Source organism: Copadichromis virginalis, linkage group LG5 (genome assembly GCF_057382275.1).
Source record: "Copadichromis virginalis isolate Kocher_CV1m ecotype Utaka linkage group LG5, C_Virginalis_male_GT1.1, whole genome shotgun sequence".
NCBI lineage: Eukaryota > Metazoa > Chordata > Actinopteri > Cichliformes > Cichlidae > Copadichromis > Copadichromis virginalis.
In genome coordinates this window covers 35,934,362-35,952,848 of record NC_140622.1, presented here as the reverse complement: position 1 = coordinate 35,952,848, position 18,487 = coordinate 35,934,362, and the positions used below count along the sequence as shown (strand labels likewise).

General features: G+C 36.3%; 2 protein-coding genes across 2 annotated transcripts; both read right to left on the bottom strand.

The window, feature by feature from the left end:
- Positions 1–1,235: 1,235 nt before the first annotated feature.
- On the bottom strand, positions 1,236–2,819 carry pxmp4 (peroxisomal membrane protein 4). Its single transcript, XM_085458103.1, has 4 exons — positions 2,653–2,819; positions 2,359–2,421; positions 2,041–2,239; positions 1,236–1,952 (listed from the first exon to the last, which is right to left on the bottom strand). Exons 1-4 carry the CDS (start codon positions 2,763–2,765, stop codon positions 1,683–1,685), a joined length of 645 nt encoding a protein of 214 aa, XP_085314229.1. The 5' UTR covers positions 2,766–2,819; the 3' UTR covers positions 1,236–1,682.
- Positions 2,820–7,593: 4,774 nt separating this feature from the next.
- On the bottom strand, positions 7,594–18,403 carry itcha (itchy E3 ubiquitin protein ligase a). Its single transcript, XM_085457594.1, has 24 exons — positions 18,284–18,403; positions 17,273–17,319; positions 16,858–16,999; positions 16,450–16,574; positions 15,843–15,974; positions 15,405–15,453; positions 15,087–15,265; positions 14,621–14,843; positions 14,434–14,529; positions 14,053–14,227; positions 13,348–13,417; positions 13,175–13,259; positions 12,430–12,558; positions 11,745–11,817; positions 11,512–11,583; positions 11,324–11,412; positions 11,052–11,211; positions 10,083–10,216; positions 9,536–9,676; positions 9,199–9,319; positions 8,924–9,028; positions 8,649–8,745; positions 8,472–8,544; positions 7,594–8,066 (listed from the first exon to the last, which is right to left on the bottom strand). Exons 2-24 carry the CDS (start codon positions 17,295–17,297, stop codon positions 7,967–7,969), a joined length of 2,595 nt encoding a protein of 864 aa, XP_085313720.1. The 5' UTR covers positions 17,298–17,319; positions 18,284–18,403; the 3' UTR covers positions 7,594–7,966.
- Positions 18,404–18,487: the final 84 nt, after the last annotated feature.

Here is an 18,487-nt window from a genome sequence, read left to right as displayed (position 1 = left end):
GCCTTTTAGTCGCAGCACATATATAATCTTTTTTTGTCTACACAGGACTGTTCATGAAGTACGGTGTAAGTGCACTTAGTCTATATTTACTTTTAACAGAGAGTATTATCTAAATTATAGAAATAAGCACATTCGTTCAGAACAGCCCTTTTATGGTGTTATAATAATATGTACAGTATTATTACCACCAATGGGTAAGTAAAATTCTGATGCTCTAAAGCATGGATTGTCGTGGCCAAATTAAAGGTGTTTTTTATTTTTTATTTTATATATCGTTAGTGTTATTTACCAATGGAGAGCATAAAGTAACATTAAATTGAAACATTGAAAGTCATCATCCATGTCACTGTCACTTCTCATTTGAATTTTGCATCAAAAGTGATTCTGTAAGTTTGACACTAGGATGTAATTTCATAAGGAATGCATAAGCACAAGTACTATTATCATCAGTGAGCTGACAGTTCTAGCTGAAATACCTGGCCACCTGGGGGTGTTCTGTGTGGGGTTTGCATGTTCTCCCAGCGCATGCATGTACAACATGCCCAAAAGTCTGCATGTGAATGACTGTCTCTGTGTGATAGGCCTGTTATAGACTGCCCTGGGTGCAGGTCTCTCTCTGTGTAACAGTTGGGTTAGGCTCCAACACCGCTGTGACCCTGAATTGTCCAAGCAGTTAAAAATGGATGGATTCTTCTAGTAAATGTATACATTACCATTAATAGCATTTTTAAAGTAATTAATATTTCAATTCAAATAACAGACTGTAGAACATTTTTAACAAGCATACAGTAGAGAATGCACCTGCTTAATTCAACCAACTAAACTTGTTTTTTCTTGAAACTGGCCACGTTGGACCAATTTTGTGAATAAAACTAGAAAACCTATGCAACGTTGTTGAACAATATGCTATTGTTCAACAAAATGATGCAATCAAAAAGTGATGATTAACCCTTTGAAGATTTCACTCTACATTAAATATTATATAACAATGGCACACCTTGAGTCACTAAGACAACCTAACAAAATCTGCAACATGCAAATCCAGTATTTCTTCTGCATGCATTGCTGGGAGGAGTTCAGGCGTAAGCAGTACGAAGAAATCATTATTTCATAAAAAAAAAAACGCAAAGAAATACGTGTCATTATGCTTCATCATTCAAACTTGCAGAATGCATTGCAGAAAGAACATTAACAGTTCATATATAAGTTAAAAATAACAGCTGCCATTGCTTTGTTACTGAATGAATGTTAAAGAATGTTTTAATTTTTTTTAAATAAATCAGCTGACAACTTGAGGTGACACAAATATGTCAATGTGTAGCTACAGGTTTACAAGAGATAACAGAAATTTAATTTAGTTGTTTATTAATTCTTCAATTATACAGCAACTACATTTAGTGACATAGCTCTGGAAAATCAGAATCTCCAACAATCTGTACAATCAGATAAAATATGAACACAAAATCATAGGAAGTACTGCAACCATTGCCTTTCAGCAATGGTACTTAAATATGATGGTTGAGCACTTTAGCGAGAAACTTGGTTGATACTGACAAACAGAAAAGAATTAGGACATTCAAATACAAACTTCAGTGTCAAACATTTAAAAAGGCAAAATTCAATCATATTTAGACTAGTGATTAAAAAAAAGATTATTTTACAAAAAATAAAACAATAAACCTTCAGTTTTGGGCAGCAGTCCTTGGCTTATTGTAAACTAGGAAGTCTGAGATGTCATGCCACACGTTGCTGTCATGATAGAGGTAGTTCATGGAGGACTGCAGTGATGGCTGGAGTGTATGTGGGTAATACTCAAACAACCACAAGACGATACCCCAAACTAGCGTGGCAAAGAGTGGGAAAGGGTCATGCTTAGGCTGTGGGATGAATCCTTTCTCTACAGCCAGCCGAGACAGGGCGAACAGGATTCTGGACAGCAGGTACATGTTGATCTAGAGTAGAAAGTAAAGAGTTGTATAATCGGAACACAGACAGATGCAACAGGCAAGTTTGACACCCACAGGCTGCAGTTTGTCCTACCTGACTGTTAATGTTGTTGTTATCGCCAAACACTAACCATCCACCAACACAGGCAGCCAGAAATGAGTGAGACTGTAAACTCTTTCCTTGAAGTTTCTGCTGCAAAGCTTGCAGTCCTTTGTACGTGAACACAAAGCAAGCCAGGTTTCTGGAGTGGGTGTATGTGGCCTTCAAAATGGCTTTGAACTTGTCGTTTAAACTAGAACACAGGAGGAAAACGGGATGTTTTAACACTTCAGAGGCACGCGAAGTGTAGCACAGGGTTTGTTTGGGTTTGTTTTTTTTAATATATATATAAGCTTGAGATTTATGCCTTACCTGCCACTTCTAAATAGAAATGTCATAACCAGGGCATGTGGTGCTCTGATTTTAGCCCCATATCTGAGAAATAAACAGAGTGTTATATAAGTGCTTCGCTACCGGCTAAAAATCTCCACTTATTGTTATTATCCTCAGCTGCTGCTAAATCCACCGCCAAGTTACCAGTCTGGCTCTCTGCCATGACAGAGAACAACAGCTAAAGGAACAAGTGCAATAGTCCAGCTGATAGCAGTGTAAGTGTAAATAAGTAAATAGCGTAGTTAAGCTCGCAGGGTGCTCCACTGAACTCACACAGCGCCGTTCCTGAATCCCTTCAAAACTGCCAACGCCGCTTTGTATTTCTCCTGCTGTAGAAGATTATTGACGGTATACAGAAGAGTTCTTATCAGATCAGGACCTGCCATGACTTTCAACGGAGCCGAGGGGAAACAGATACAGGTGGGACACAACAGTGCAGAATGCTGTGCCACATTAAAAACGCACCCTGTAGCCGAGTTCTATTAAAGGTTCCTATGCGTGCAGAAGCGCAGCTCAGTGAGATGAAACTAACACTGAAGGGGAAAGCTCTAAAACACCACAAAACAGTACAAGTATTGTGTGGTTACTGAAAGTAAATAAAATCGTACAGGACGTGTCTTTACTCTTAGTTTTTTTTTTCAACACAGTCAGGATATCTGCTTAAATCCAACAAAATCTGAAGTAAACTTTAACTCGATGAAAACTACACAAAAAACGAACAAACAAAAAAAATGGAAAAAAGAAAATAAGTAAATAATCAAAAAATACCGAAGTGTAGTAAAACTCTAATGTTATTTGAAACCGCTCCACCTGTTGAAAAACACACTTTAAAAAAGAAAAACAGAAAAATATATTTACAGGTAATTTAGCTGAAAACTCTTCAGTATTTTGCACAATGCCACAAATGACATGAGGAAAAGAGCCTACTGCACCTCATTATTATTGCACTGCAATTTATTGCTGACTGTAAATTAAATGCCTAATTTTTGATACATTACTGCACTAGTTATTCATCTTCTGCTTATTACATAATGCAAATGTGAATATCTCATATGAAAACTGAAGTGTTTTTATGTCAACCTTCACTTTAAATGCAAGCCTAAGACCAAAGACCAGTTTTTGACTTTATCCTGCAAGAACGGTTACAAATTTTAGGATGTTAAAATAACAACAAGGAGAGGGCATAATTTGTTTAGAGGTATCAGCATGTACACATGCAGTATTCTAGCACATTTGCCAAGACACCACCCATGTAATTCAGGCAGACACTTTACTTATGTAATAGATTCATACAGTTCCCCATCATTTCTTGTTCTTATCTTTAGAAATGTCACCTTGATAACTATTAATAACTTATAGTAGATAACTCTAGTAGAAATACAAAGTACCATATGCTTATAATTCAGAAGTCAAGTTTTAAAGAAACAATAATTAATATTATGTAACAGAACAATTAGCAGACAGCAGTTTCTGAGTCACAATGTTAAGTAATGGCTTATGACATGCACATACAGTGGTGTGGTGAGTACTATTAACGTTGTTCTTTGGGGTGGAAGAAAACCTATTCTAAAAACATGCTCATTTCTTATTTTAGTAGAATTTGTTCTGTCTATTAAACAAAACAACTAAATATGAAACTTTAAGGAAACTGTGTTAGTCATTTAATTATTGCATATTACATAATGTAAGAGTGGATGCTTCATACAAGTACTAATGTAAAATTATGCAATGAATTCTAATTGTTATTTTTGTGCTCTCCACTGTATATTTTGTGATTCTTATGTTTTTTGAAAGGCATCACCCTTTTAACCAGGATTTCAAGTAATACTTACATCCACACTATAAATGCTGTCTAGAAAATCATTCTGTACAATACAATTATACAACTGTTTATGACTTGTATAGTTCATATTTCATAATTCTGTATAGTTTCATATTTATATCCTGTTCATAGCTTGTACACTCACTACAGCCTGTACATACTTATAGTTATAACATATTCATAACATACCTTCATACCATGTACATTGTAACATACCCATAATAGACCCATGGTTTGTACCCTCTCTACAATAGACCCATTTTTGTAATATATCTATATAACTATATTATTGCTAATATATATATTGCTAAAGCACTTTCTGGGTGGATGCAAACTGCATTTCGTTGCCTTGTACCTGTGACATGTGCAATGACAATAAAGTTGAATTCTAATTCTATTCTACAACATACAGTTGAAAGAAAGCAACACAACATTCTCAAAAGTACAAACAGCATAGTGAAACAGTGCTAGAACTTGGTAGTTCACTCACTGTTTCAGCTGTTACATAATGGAGTAAGCATCCTCCTGTTAAATGATGTTGCCAAGAGCCATCTTACATACCATCTGGTGTATTCTGGTACATTCTCTGTGTCAACACCCATCAACATACCCAGCATATGTAGTTTTGTAACAAAGAGAGTTCTCGTTTTCTTTCATGTATCTTCTGTGTGTTTTCAAAGACAGCAGTTCTTACATAATTTAGGTCACTTTGCTAAAAGTAAATGAAGACAGCACTCTGACAAAACTGTTGGAGACAGAGATAGATTTGTTTGGGAAATTTCAGCTCACAAAGGGCAACAATAAACCCAGCAAGATGAAGAGATCAATTCAAGTGGAAGACAACATAAAAAAAAAATTATTCAATTAGACTCGGAAGAAATATACTTACAAAATGAATGAGTTGTGTGTTGTAAGTTATTGTAATGTACGTGTACAAAATACCCATCACACTTTCAGTGTTTTAATTGTTTTATTGCTCTTTTTTAAATCTACTAAATCCATTGATACAAGAAATTCATCTTCCTAATATTTATCCACAAACTTCCACTTGTGTATAAAAAATGTTAGTCTACTATTCGAATGACTGTGCAATCAGAACAAGTCAAACACCATTTTGCATATTTTTTTTAAATATATTCATCTGCCCCATGACCTGGACCACAGTGGTGGTTAAACACAGAAGTGGTTAATTCAACCACTCCGAGTGTCAATGTGCTGTAATATTGTTACCTGTTAAATATTCAACAGTCAACATACTTAAAAAAAAAAAAAAAAAAAAAAAGAAAAGAAAAAAGTTTTATGCATTTTTTTTACATTAATCTGCACAGGAGTAGCTACACTGCAAGTGTATGGGTGTACAACCAGTAAGGGAATAGAGGTGAAGTCAAGTGAAACATCCTACACAATTAAATGAAGAAAAACTGGTATGTGGCGGTGGAGGTGTGGCCTGAATGAATGTACTCATCAGGGCAACGAGGGATCACTTACATCAGACAAGTCTTTTTTTTTTTTTTTCCTACCTGCAGTGCTGACGACATGAAATGGGAAAAACAGCCACATGGTTCACACATGAGTACATTAAAAATGACAGTATTTTGTCTGTTTACATTTCAATCTGTATCTTAAAGACACCATGTATAAAATCATTTTCTGGGCCACACACTGGAATTACTGCAGATAATTTACACCACGCTGCCAACATACACACTACCACAGGTTGAAGGCTGGACAGTGGGAAGAAAAATAAATAAATTAAAAAAAGAAATCATAATATGAGTTTTGGGTGTTTATTCAATCCTGTTTATAAAAAAATATTAAGACCTACTGACCTAATGATCTTTTAAAATGTGCTTACTTTCACTGGCTACGTCTTTGTTTCTGGTGTCATTCACTTGTAGAACTACATTCTAAGTAAAAGGGGGAAAAAGTAAAGTCTTTTTATAATGGCAACAAAATTATTAAAACGTGAATGTGAATATAATTCCTCAGCAAGGTAAATTTGTTTTAAATACAAAATATATTTTTAGTTTTCTTTTCTTTTTAGCAGAACAGAGCAGTTTTAATTTCTATACCTTACCACAAGTAAAACAAATAACAAACTCTTAGTACTGACCATTGATATCACGTGTGTAATTACTTTGGGACTGTTCGGAATTGATTACCTCTGTTAAGGGTTCTTTAATTAATTTAACTCATTTGTTAGACTGGTTCCAAAGATTTTATTTAAGTGATACTTTACCTAAAATAAACTATATCTGTCAGCAGACAACATTTTGAAAAGTCATGAAATACAATACAACTGTACAAATCTGAAAGCCATACGCCCTATAAAACTAGGGGCACTTGCTATCATAATTCAGATCTTATTTCACATCTTGCCAGCAACTTAAGAAGTTCTATTGCTAGAATAAGTCACTTTTCTTTTGATTAAACTTCGGAGTATATTTACATAAACTGCCTTAGCCACAGATAAATTTGTTAAGAATCAGAATAGTCATTAATCCTTTTTGTTGTATTGTGGTATCATAACATCAACACACACACAAAAATATACAATTTTTTAAAAACCTTTTTGTTTCCTAATAAATGTGCCACATTTTATCTATTTTGTGGGAGAGAAAACAAAAGGTGGTTGCCTCAGAAACCCAGCATCAGCACATGTAATACTTTGCTCTGGGCAATTAGCAGAGATCAGTTACCATCTCATGGAAATTGTTCATTGACATTCCACGTCATCAGTAACAAGTTAATTATCAGGAAAAGCCCGTCATGTTCCCTGACTGACAAAAGTGCTGAGCGCCCACACTTAAATCTGATTTCATACAGCACAGTATGGGAAGGTAATCTTTTCTCAAATCACAATCACATTAATTTCACCAAATATGTCACCAACTTCATATTGGAATTGAAATCAACACTAAATGGTAAATATTATCAAAGTGTTATAAAAATGATCAAACAGCTTTGACTCTTATCTGGAAAAATGTTTCCTACAAAACAATTGCACATAAAAATACCACATCTTTCAAGAACAATCAAAGCATCTTACTGCTCACACAACAATGTGCAAAGGTACTCAGCATCTTAACTCATTAAATTTTTAAGAAATAAACCTGTCAAAATAAGATAAAGCTATCATTATGTTTTGCAAAAAGTGTTAAAGAAACTGTATAAGTGCTACGGGAGTCTTTACAGTCTGTCAGTCAGCGATTTGGGGGGGGGATCCATTTCATTCATAAAAAATAGGAAAGATTCAAAGCCATGTGTGAACCTCTGATGTTGTTTTTAACATATCAACTTCCATCCTTTAAGACAAAATGCACAAATATGGTTCTTCATGCTCATGCATAGAACCAGAAAGTGTCTCATAAGTTTCTACTGCATATTCACACATGTAGATGTAGAAACTGCAGTCGGTCTTCATACAAGTGCAAACACGACAATGCAAGAAAGGCCCCGCCTCCATCGCCTGACAGTGGATTAGGAATGAACTGATCACCTCTTACTACAGGAAAGAGGTGAAACCAGGTTAAGAGGATTTTTAAGGTCTCGTTTGAAGCAAACTAATTTTTAACAATACAGCTTTTTCTTTATGAATATGCAATTGTAACAAACTATAAGAAGGAATAATAAGTTCTTCCACCAGATCATAAGCAGCTTCTGACTACAAAGACAATCTGCTGGAAAGTGCTCTTGTCTGAAATGGATATGGCTCCTCCAAGTCCACTGCCATCACCACCATCCTATACGTTTGCACTTATAGTTTTACTCCTGCCCGAATCCTTCTGTTTCCTCTATGGCAAACATGAGTTTCTCCTTCAGCTGTTCGTAGCTCTTATAAGGAGGGAGGTCCAGACGATTAAAGCTACATAAAACAAGAAGACAGAAACAGAGGGTGGCCAGAAGTGCTCTATTAGTATTAAGTTAACATTTTCTTTCTAGGTCATTCATAATGATGACAAGTGTGTTGTGTTTGCATTTATAAATGATAACATTTGTTCAGCTGCAGTAATGTCCCACGGTACTCCGCACAGCGAAGACATCTGCTAAATAAACACTTAACGAGCAACAATGTATTCTCACATAGCATTATATAACAACAAACACCAACATCTCAGGCTAAAAATAAAGGAACGCTTGCAACGGTTGAATCAGAAATGACTAATAGGGTTTGGTCATGAAAGTTTAATCCCACATTAAGCCGGATATGACACGAGGTTTAACACATGAACTGAAGAAACCTGTACAAATGTAGAATTACTGGTCTTACCATGTGTGGCTTCGTGGAAGCCAGTTTTCTTTTCCAACTTTCTCAATGCAAAACTTCTGTGGACCATTGCTTCCTATATTGATCAAAAATAAGGATAAAGAGATTAAATATGATTTTGATATCACATACTGGTTTATACTACTGTACAAATGTCATGTGTCTGTTCGCTGTTAATACCCATTAGATCAGCGAAGCCGCCCACGGGAAGACGACAGGTTCCTGTGACAAACTGCAGAAGTCTCATCCTTTTTTCGTTGTCCATCTCCTTCACAAACTGTTAACAGACAGTTTTGTGTTAACACCAGTATCAGGCTGATATCCGTACATTACAGTGATACTAATTTTCCATTTGTTGTTTTTCAGTTGGAAAAAGAAATATTCACACTGAATTAAGCAGCTACAGCTGATTCAAAAACATATATATATATTTTTTTTTTTTTTAAAGTACCAACCTGCCAGAACCACATTATCTGCTTGCTAGTTCGGGCATAATGTCTATAGATTGCGTTTCTCTGCCAGTCCACCAAGTCTATCTCCTGCATACCGCACAGCATCACCTACAGACAAGAAGGGGACATTTTATAAATAAGCCCAACATTCATGTTAGTATTTATTTTCTCTAATTTTTTAAATCCTTATTGTTACAGAATCCCTGTAGTATTTAAAGGACCAGTGCTACCTCAAACACTTGTAAAGGTTATAGAGAATCATCTATTGACTTCAGTACCTCTAATTCTCTAGCATCAAAGTACTGAAGGTATTGTTGTGGAAGAACTTCATTGAAGCCCTCAAAGAAAGCCTGTGTCTGCTCCTCCACACCTCTGGATAGCCTCCACTCTGCCACTAACCTGCATAGAGATGACATAATGAAATATTAATAAATTAATATTAACACACTTTAGAGATGTCAAGTGCTTCTTAAAAATGAATGTTTTCAAGGAAAACAGAATTATTTAGTTTAAACATGACATGTCCGAATTCAAATGTTACGCTTGTTTACCACATTATGTTATGGAGCATGTAAAAGTAGCAAATGAATATGGACGGTAGGTAAGAAGTTGTACCTGATGTATTCCTCTTTATTTTCTTCAGTTACTAGAATGTTCCCTCCATCTGGTTTAAGCTCATGTGTGGTGACCTCCCCAAGTATCTCCTTGTCAACGGAGAAGAACATTTCCAGACCGCACTCCTCTATATTATTGTCCCTACAAGCAAGACAATGACAGTTACCGTCATTACTGACAATGTTTAAAAAACAAAAGAAGTTAGCTATTATGTCTGCTCTAAAGGTCACTATAGAATCCTATACATTTCCACAGTGAGTGACAAATTACGGGAGCATAAATCATTTACTCAAATAATGCACATGACCCAATTTGTCCTCTCAAACTCTTCATTTGTGTGCATAGGTTATCAAAACCTAGTATCTAACAATATGCAAACATATTTAGGAAATGAAAATATTTTTTTTTAAAGCAGCCAGAAGTCTATGTATATATCCACAAATTTTGGTCCACTTATAACAACCCAACAAATGTAAAATACATCAAAGTCTTCGACACCATCCACCACAAGTATAACTCAATTATCACATGTACATCAGAAACTTACTTGATCCAGATGAGTGAATTATAGAATTCTGGATCTATGGACTCCAGGTCTTTCAGACCCAGAGGTTTGTTCAGAATACGTTTGTAAAAGGGCAGCGAGAAACCTGTGTCGATAAATTTGCCATGGAACAAGGCCTGGAGAGACATAAAATGGAAAGGTTTTGTATGCAAATTAAAAAACAACAACTGGGAGAAAGTCAAACATATTATTCTGTAAGGCACAACTATCTCTTTTTGAAATTTAATTCAATAATTAGATTTGAGATCTAATCATTGTGATTAAATTGCAATAAAAGACAAAAGCATAAAATATTGCATGATTCACATAAAGTAATTAATGTGTTACACAATGTAATAATATACAGGGTGGGCCATTTATATGGATACACCGTAATAACATGGGAATGGTTGGTGATATTAAAGTCCTGTTTGTGGCACATTAGTATATGTGAGGGGGCAAACTCCTCAAGATGGGTGGTGACCATGGTAGCCATGTAGAAGTCGGCCATCTTGGATACAACTTTTGCTTTTTCAATAGGAAGAGGGCCAAAACAATGGTGTGCTTGGTTTCAACGTAACTCACGAAATAATAAAGTTACGTTGAAACCAAGCACACCATTGTTTTTCTTGTGACATTACCAATAAGTTTGATGTGTCACATGGCCCTCTTCCTATTGGAAAAACAAAAGTTGTATCCAAGATGACAGACTTCTATATAGCCACCATGGTCACCACCCATCTTGAGGAGTTTGCCCCCTCACATATACTAATGTGCCACAAACAGGACTTTAATATCACCAACCATTCCCATTTTATTACGGCGTATCCATATAAATGGCCCACCCTGTAGTATGGCATAATAATATGGTAGGATATAGCAATGGCAGACCAGATTAATCATGCACATACATTTAGTTTCAAAACTAATGATTTAAACTTATTAGTAACAACTGAGAGATGGTGCGCATACCATGGCAATAAATCGCCCAATGAACTTGAAGTACTTAAGGTGATCCGGGTTGATGTAAGAGGCAGGGTTGATCTGAAGACAGTAGTTGTCCTTGCCAGCATACTCAAACAAACAGTACATTGGATTCAGCACCTCATGAGACAGCAAGAAGAACCATTCCCTGAAAATAAGCACAAGTGGTCAAACTAGATTTTAATGACAAAATCACGAGTTTTTACTGTTTGTGTTGTTATTTTAGCAACAGGGTGGTGCAGCTTTTACTTTGAGATTACCTGGCCACACCTCCATAGTCCAAGCCTTCCTCACCAGGGAAAATTATCCAAAGTCTACGCCTAAGATCTTGTGGGTGGAAACTCATGATCTAAGAATGAATTAATTACACATCTCAAGCACTGAAAAGACAATGTTATTAAATATAGAAATGTGGTGAGAAGACAGTACAACCAATTAAAACAATTACCTGTTGAAATGAATCCTCAAACAAAGTTTTGCGTGAAACTGTAATTTTAATGTGCTGGGGCATCGACAGTTGCTAAGAGGAAACAAAACATGTAAACAATGTAAATAATTGATTTTAAAAACTCTGTCCACTAGCAAAATCATTTACACTTTACTTTGCATTTACGTAATTAAAAACAAGAAGAACATAACAGCATATGTAGTAAAACAGTATGATATGCTGAAAGCACGTACCTGACACCAGAATCTGAAGTATTGCACTTTGGCTTTGAAGTCCCTGACATAAGTTATCTGTGGCCCATTCTCACTACAAAAAAGACCACATTAAATTATTGTCAAATAAAAGTATCAAAATACATTTTGATAACAAGTGCTTATATTCATCTCTGGACATTCTGAGCATCCTGTTTGTTTTCTTTAGCAACACCCAGGCTTTGTGGTCATGATCACTTGAGATTATAAGGCTCATTTGATTTTACACCAATCGCTGATTTAAATATATTCAGGCGTGCACTAATCAATATTCTCGACATTTGCAATTTAGTGTGGAAAGAGTTAGATAAGCAAACATATACAAATTTTGTAAAAATTAATGAGACACACCTGTCCCATTTAAATTGAACTCTGTTCATCCCCCTCCCCCCTTTCATGATGCTTGTTCATGCAAATGTAAGCACTGTAACACACCCAGGTACGGACCAGAACACAGAACAGAGACCATTGGAGTAGGTCTCAGTCAAACTCCCGAGTTGTTTGCTTATGTTGAGAATGACCTCAATTATAATTATAAATACGTATATAAAAACAACCAAAGACTTTTTTGATTCACAGGCTACAGAAGCTTTTAACGTGCAGTTGTGTCTGTCTCCATTAAATGAATCTGATCCCCCTCGTGTTAGCACAAGATACCAAAACTTACAGTGAGGATTTCCCTGTGCGAGGGTCAATGTAGGTTGTTGTTCGCCTATTGTGATCTACAAAGTAGGGAATACCATCCACAGTGAACCTCATCTCCCAACCCTCAGGCAGAGGCTTGTCATTCAGCAGCCTGGATAAAGTTAAGTAAGCACAGAGAAATGCAACCATTAAAAGAAATCATTTTAAAAGAAACATAAAATGTATATTTTAAGTTAAATGAATAAAAAATAATAAATGGAATCAAAGATTTAAAAACTCGTCCTTAAAAGCAGGGTTTCCTCCGTACTACTTAACTGTGATTAGCTGGTTACAAAAAAAGCATTTAGACAGAAACCCTTCCCTTTGTGTATCCATAAACCATAAATTTAAGAGCAGTTAGTGGTCAACAGCAAAGATTTTCTGAAGGAACTATCCAATTCCAAATCTGTCAAAGATGTCAGAATCCAGTCATTATGTTCTACACATTTAATCCAGTTTCACAGTTGCCAGATCATCTGCATGCAATTTCTGTGCCACTGTTGACCTGTTCCAAACTCCAAGCTCCTAAGAGGTTAGGACAGTTTTTCAGGGAGTCCTGCAATGGAAAGAATTAACCTTCTACATCAAATTGATGGCTGAAACACAGACCTAAAATGTGTCACTCAGAAATTTGGGCCTGCCAAAAACAAAGTGACATTCCTTTCACTTGTCATTTTATTCTAGACATATCAGCGCTCCCTACTGTCAAGAACACAAAATACACTCACCCTTGGGTCCTTGGGTCTTCCCACTGTGTCCTGCGAGTTGGGTGATGGACAAAATACACTCTACCATTGGTGTCAGTTCTCTTTTCTTGTGAAGGAGAAAATCAACACATTTCATTTATTTATCATGTCAGTAACATCAGCTAAAACATTTTTGTAATCTCACTGATACTTACCCCATCCGTGAGGCAGAGGTCCTAGTGGGTCAAACTCCTTACTGGCTGTGGCTGCAAACTGGTCTTGCAGCTGAGCCAGAAAGAAAATGTTACAAATGTCAAGTCTGCAAAAACATCTGTAAAAACTATTTTTGTCACGGTCTGTTTAAACACAGTTTAGACTTAAAATCAGAGAAGAAACTGACCCAAGAGCATTTGTATGTTTATTTCCATCGGGTGCTTAAAGCTTTTTAGTCACGAGACTTAAAACATGCTATCTGGACTTTACAAACTCATGCAACCTTACTTGAGCTCCTTTCACACTCGAGAGCTACATCAGACCTCAAAGTCTGCACTGTCACTTCATTTTAAAGAGAAAGATGTTCCAAAATGTTTCCAAGACACAATTATTGCAATATATTGTTCAGCATGAAATATGCAAATTACACAGTAGAAGTGGAAAGCTGAAACCTTAAGTGCTTATTCATTAGACTGCAGGTGTTTAGTACTTAAAAGTTAAAGTTATTTTTTTATTTATAAATTTGAATTTAAGACGTAGAAGGACTGTGCAGTATAATTTTTGTATGTGGTAAAAGTACACCATATACAAATGATTTTATAGATCAAAAACCATGCGTAGATGGGCTCTTTAAGCAAATCAAAAGAAATACATCTTCAAACTGTTCTTCATGTGTAGTCTGAAGCACATTCAGTGACTGCTCTCACCCCATATATGAATCTCTGGTTAAATTGCTGCATGGCTCCCTGAAGCTGGCTACGCTGGTGCTGCCATTCCTCGTAGTTACGCACTGACTCCTGTGTGGGTCTTTGCCATGTAGTAGTTCGGGTTATGTGGTCAACATAATAAACTCTACCCATTGGATCCACTCTGCGCTCCCATCTGCATAAAAGGAGAGCAAAAAAAAAAAAGTTGTTTATTTTGCCAAGGATTTCTTTCTAGATATTAAAAACTCCCACAGAGAACACATTACCACATAGTAAAAGTGATTATAAACAGTGTGACATAGATAATTATATGCCACTGAATACACAATATTCAAACTACATATATATCTGTAGTATAAAAAAAATAAAGATGTTTGGCACCCTGAAGGCAAAGGCTCAGGCCTATCCCAGGTTGTTCTTTTCTCAATGTGATCCACATAGTATACCCGTCCATTCTGGTCAACTCTTTGCTCCCACCTGCAGAAGAAATACAAATTAAATAAACAGATTGAAAATAAGCTTAAATGAGGGGCCTATAAAACAAAATGCAGAAAGCATTGCTCTTTACCCTGGGGGCAAGGGACCATTGTTTATGGGAGCCACCCTGGGAATTGTTGCTGAGGCACTGGCCCCTTGTTTAGGAACACTTGCTGTCTGTGAGGAACTTGATGTTGCCGCCCTTGCATTTGATTCATTCTGCTGATCTGAACACCCACTAGCTGATGCCTGAGAGGAACCATCGGAAGCTGGGCCTTCGCTGAGTTCACTAGGAGAAGAACTGCTAGAAGAGGCTATGAAATGAGCAAGAACAAGAGTAGGGAACCTTTAAGTCTGTGAAAAAAAATGTTCTTTCTATTTTCAAAGGTGTATTTGTTTTCAAAAGCGTAGTGACTTTAATACTGACTGAAGTCAGTATTCAGTGCTTTAGCTAGTATATAAAAGAATAATGGTATATTAGACATGAGGGAGATTGAAATCACTCATGTGATGTATATGTAAGCCATTTAATCTTTGATGTCTTATAGTTTTCCTACATGGTGAAGCTGCTGGTTTCTGTCGCATAGGAGGGGGCGGTTGAGTAGGTCCAGAAGGAAGTGATGCAGTGGAGCCCCCTGGAGACCGTGAGGGAGAACTTGTACCATTGACAGCATGCACATTTGGTACAATGACCCATTCATCCAAGTCACTTGAAGGTGATGAGCCTCCGCTTGACCTACAAGTACAAAATACTTAATATTTGAGTAGTTTTCCAAGACCAAAGATTTAAAATGTTTATTTAATCTTACAAAACCAATGTCCAAATATTTTAATGCAATAGTATCTTAAGATCATTAATTAAAGATTTACTAGACCTGTCACCAGTATCTCCATTTTGCCGCGTATTTCCATTTGGAAGAGCAGCTAGCAAGCCATAAAAACAAAAATAAAAAATAAAAATCAAAGTAAAAGACAAATGTTTAATGTGACATTCAAAAATGTATGTGTAACTCCCAAGTTCTCAAATGCTTGGGTGCAAATGTAGTCACTAATGCAGGTAGATATAAAGGTTACAAGTAATGCCAAGGTCTTGTCAGGGCACAGAACACTGATAAGCATTTACAACCTGGCAGCAGTTTCCACCTTGTTACCTCATTGCTATCAAATTCATTAATAATGACCAACATGGTAACAAGCTAAATTTATTCTGCAATTCTATTCATTTTCAAATTACAGATTATGAGCATTCCTGTTCTAAAATTGCAAATGTGTCCCACATAGTATACTGGGTTTGTGTGAGCGTGGTCTCTCACCTTGTTCTCTCTCTGCCAAGCCAAAGGTTTCTGGGTCTACCTGCATGCCATCCAGACAGACTGACAAGTCACCTACAAGATCCTGGGGGTCTCTGTCAGAGCACAGCTGCAGTGTCTGCACGACCTCACATACTTAAGGGGGACAGAATACATGTCAAGTTTTAAGCAGGCACTGTAATTACAAGACAAGAGAACACATACGATACCATAACACAAAAGAATAAAAGCAATTATTAACGATGTCCTGGTTTAATTAAAAACTGCTCCTACAAGCACATTGTTCTCCTAGTAACATTTATTACTAAAATAAACAAATACTGAAGAACAATTTCCTAAGGGGTCTCTGATTGTTATTAATCACCTGATTTTTAAAGCAACGTTTACTTTTTTAGCCCAAACTGTGACAGTGTGAAAAGAGCAGAGCTGAAAAACTCCAGTCACATGGAATGCCTCAAAAACCACGTGCAACAAGAATCTAATTCAGTGCTTTAAAAATCACAGACAAGTAGCTCTTACAGAGAATGTAGACCAGACTGTAATGTCACTGTAATGCTATGCACACTGACCAGGTCTGAGGTCCAATCACCACTTAGGAAAATGAACTTACATTTCATGTCATTGGCCTTAAGGGTCTTGCTGATTTCCAATGTAGCTAGACCCAATAGAATGTCTGACTTGAGTGTCTGATGGCTCCAAACACGAAATATCAGTTTGCTGAACGGCGTCACAATTCTGTAGAAAGGTGAGTAATTTTCAGCATACAGCACCAACCAATACGATACAACAGCAGAGAAATAATTGAGGTAATCTGTACAGCTTCTTAGCTTTTGTTTGAAACTCATCAAGCATTGATACTTTTTGTTTTGTTTTTCCCGCCTCCAAGTACAGAGGAAATCCAATTAATAAGTCTATGATGATTTTAATCCTCCATTATATCTTACATTACATTTACTGTCTACAATTGCAACATTCTGCTAAAATATGGACCTAAACAAATTTTCACAGTTGTACTCACACTGTGAGAGCCTGCTTCCATTTAGGGCTGTGTGTGTTGTTGCATTTCTCAGTCCTCTTTGACTGGCCATCCACTGCTATTTCAACATATGGACTTGGACCAAACCAGGTCTTTTTGTTTTCCTTCAGCTTAGCTGAAAGCACTGGAAAAATAAAAATTCTAGTCATGGAAAACCAAGATTTTAAAACCACTTCCTGTAGCCCCATGCATCCTGAGCTCAACAGCAGTCAGTTTATTTACAACCAGCTTTAAGGTATTTTTTAAGATCAAGGGATTCATCAAAATCTAGGTTTCCATGACAGATGTTAAGCATATTAATAATGATAAAAGAAAACACCGTTAAGAATTTATCACAGTCCTCTACTGGTTTTTGTTAAATGATGAGCATACAAATTTTGCAAAAACAATAACTTACCAGTAACTTGCAACTGGGCCTTCATGGTTCATCCATAACATTAGAGCCTAAGTGGCAACAACAAATGAACCTCCAATCAATGTTATCACATATAACTTAATACTTAAAGAGTGAAAAATATAACCTGATTTATAGTCAACTGTGAGTAAGCAATCTAAATAAAACAAAGAGATACTTGAGACAGATTCTGGTATCTGGGATCATTTTTTGTTGACTCAAAGATAACATGTTATCTCAATTATCACTCTGGTTAAATATTTAAATTGACTGTGGTTTACAATACACAAATAAACAAATTGAGCTATACCCTCACTAGCTTCTTAGCACACAGGCCCAGGGAAATCATTCATAACTGCTGTCCAAATCTGTCACTCATCTGGTAGAGCTTGTAAATCAGCAAACCGCATTGCTATGTGTGCTAGACAGTCAATTTTAGTAATCGACAGTCAATTTTAGTAATCAAAACAGAGCCTGAACTAAATAATGGTTGGTCAGTATAAAAAAAAAATCTATTGGCATACATATTGTTCAATGTTGAGGTTTGAGATATTGGTACTGAGAAACTGAGGTTGTATGGAGTAAAATGATTTCTGCTTGTTAGTTTGTGAGGTTTTATATATATAAACAGAAGGGAAACGAGACGGAGGATATCAGTCAGTAAACTGATATCTGATCTCGTTGCGCATTAGGCTCAATTTTCTCACAGGTTAGCAGTAATGTTAGCCAACAGAAGATTAGTTATTAAGACAGCGTTAAACACTAGACTCTAGTAGAGTTTCCGTTTAAGCTGTCACATCACCATCACTAGCCAGCTTGTAAACTGTTTCATAACTGTAACGAAGGCGGACAAGTTCAAGAACCTGGAACTTTGCACACCGATATCCCGATCAAGGCTTTAGCTAACCATGCATTAAACCCACGTTCGAAATGCTAACACCACTTTCACTCATTCGACTATTTAGAGGAGGAATAATCAAAGCTGTTCCTTGGAAGAACTCTAAGTGACCATACCTGATTAAAGAAGAAGATAAAGAGTGACAAAAACTTTAGTTTCAGCTATGTCTGAATGATGACAGGTAAGATAACAACATCAGCTCAGACCAGTGATCCGCTAGCTTGAACAAGTCCAGGTTTTCCGGTACAAGTTTTTCATAATAAAGCATTGGAGAAAAAGGCTTATTATCTATATAATCTGATTATCTATATAAGTTATAA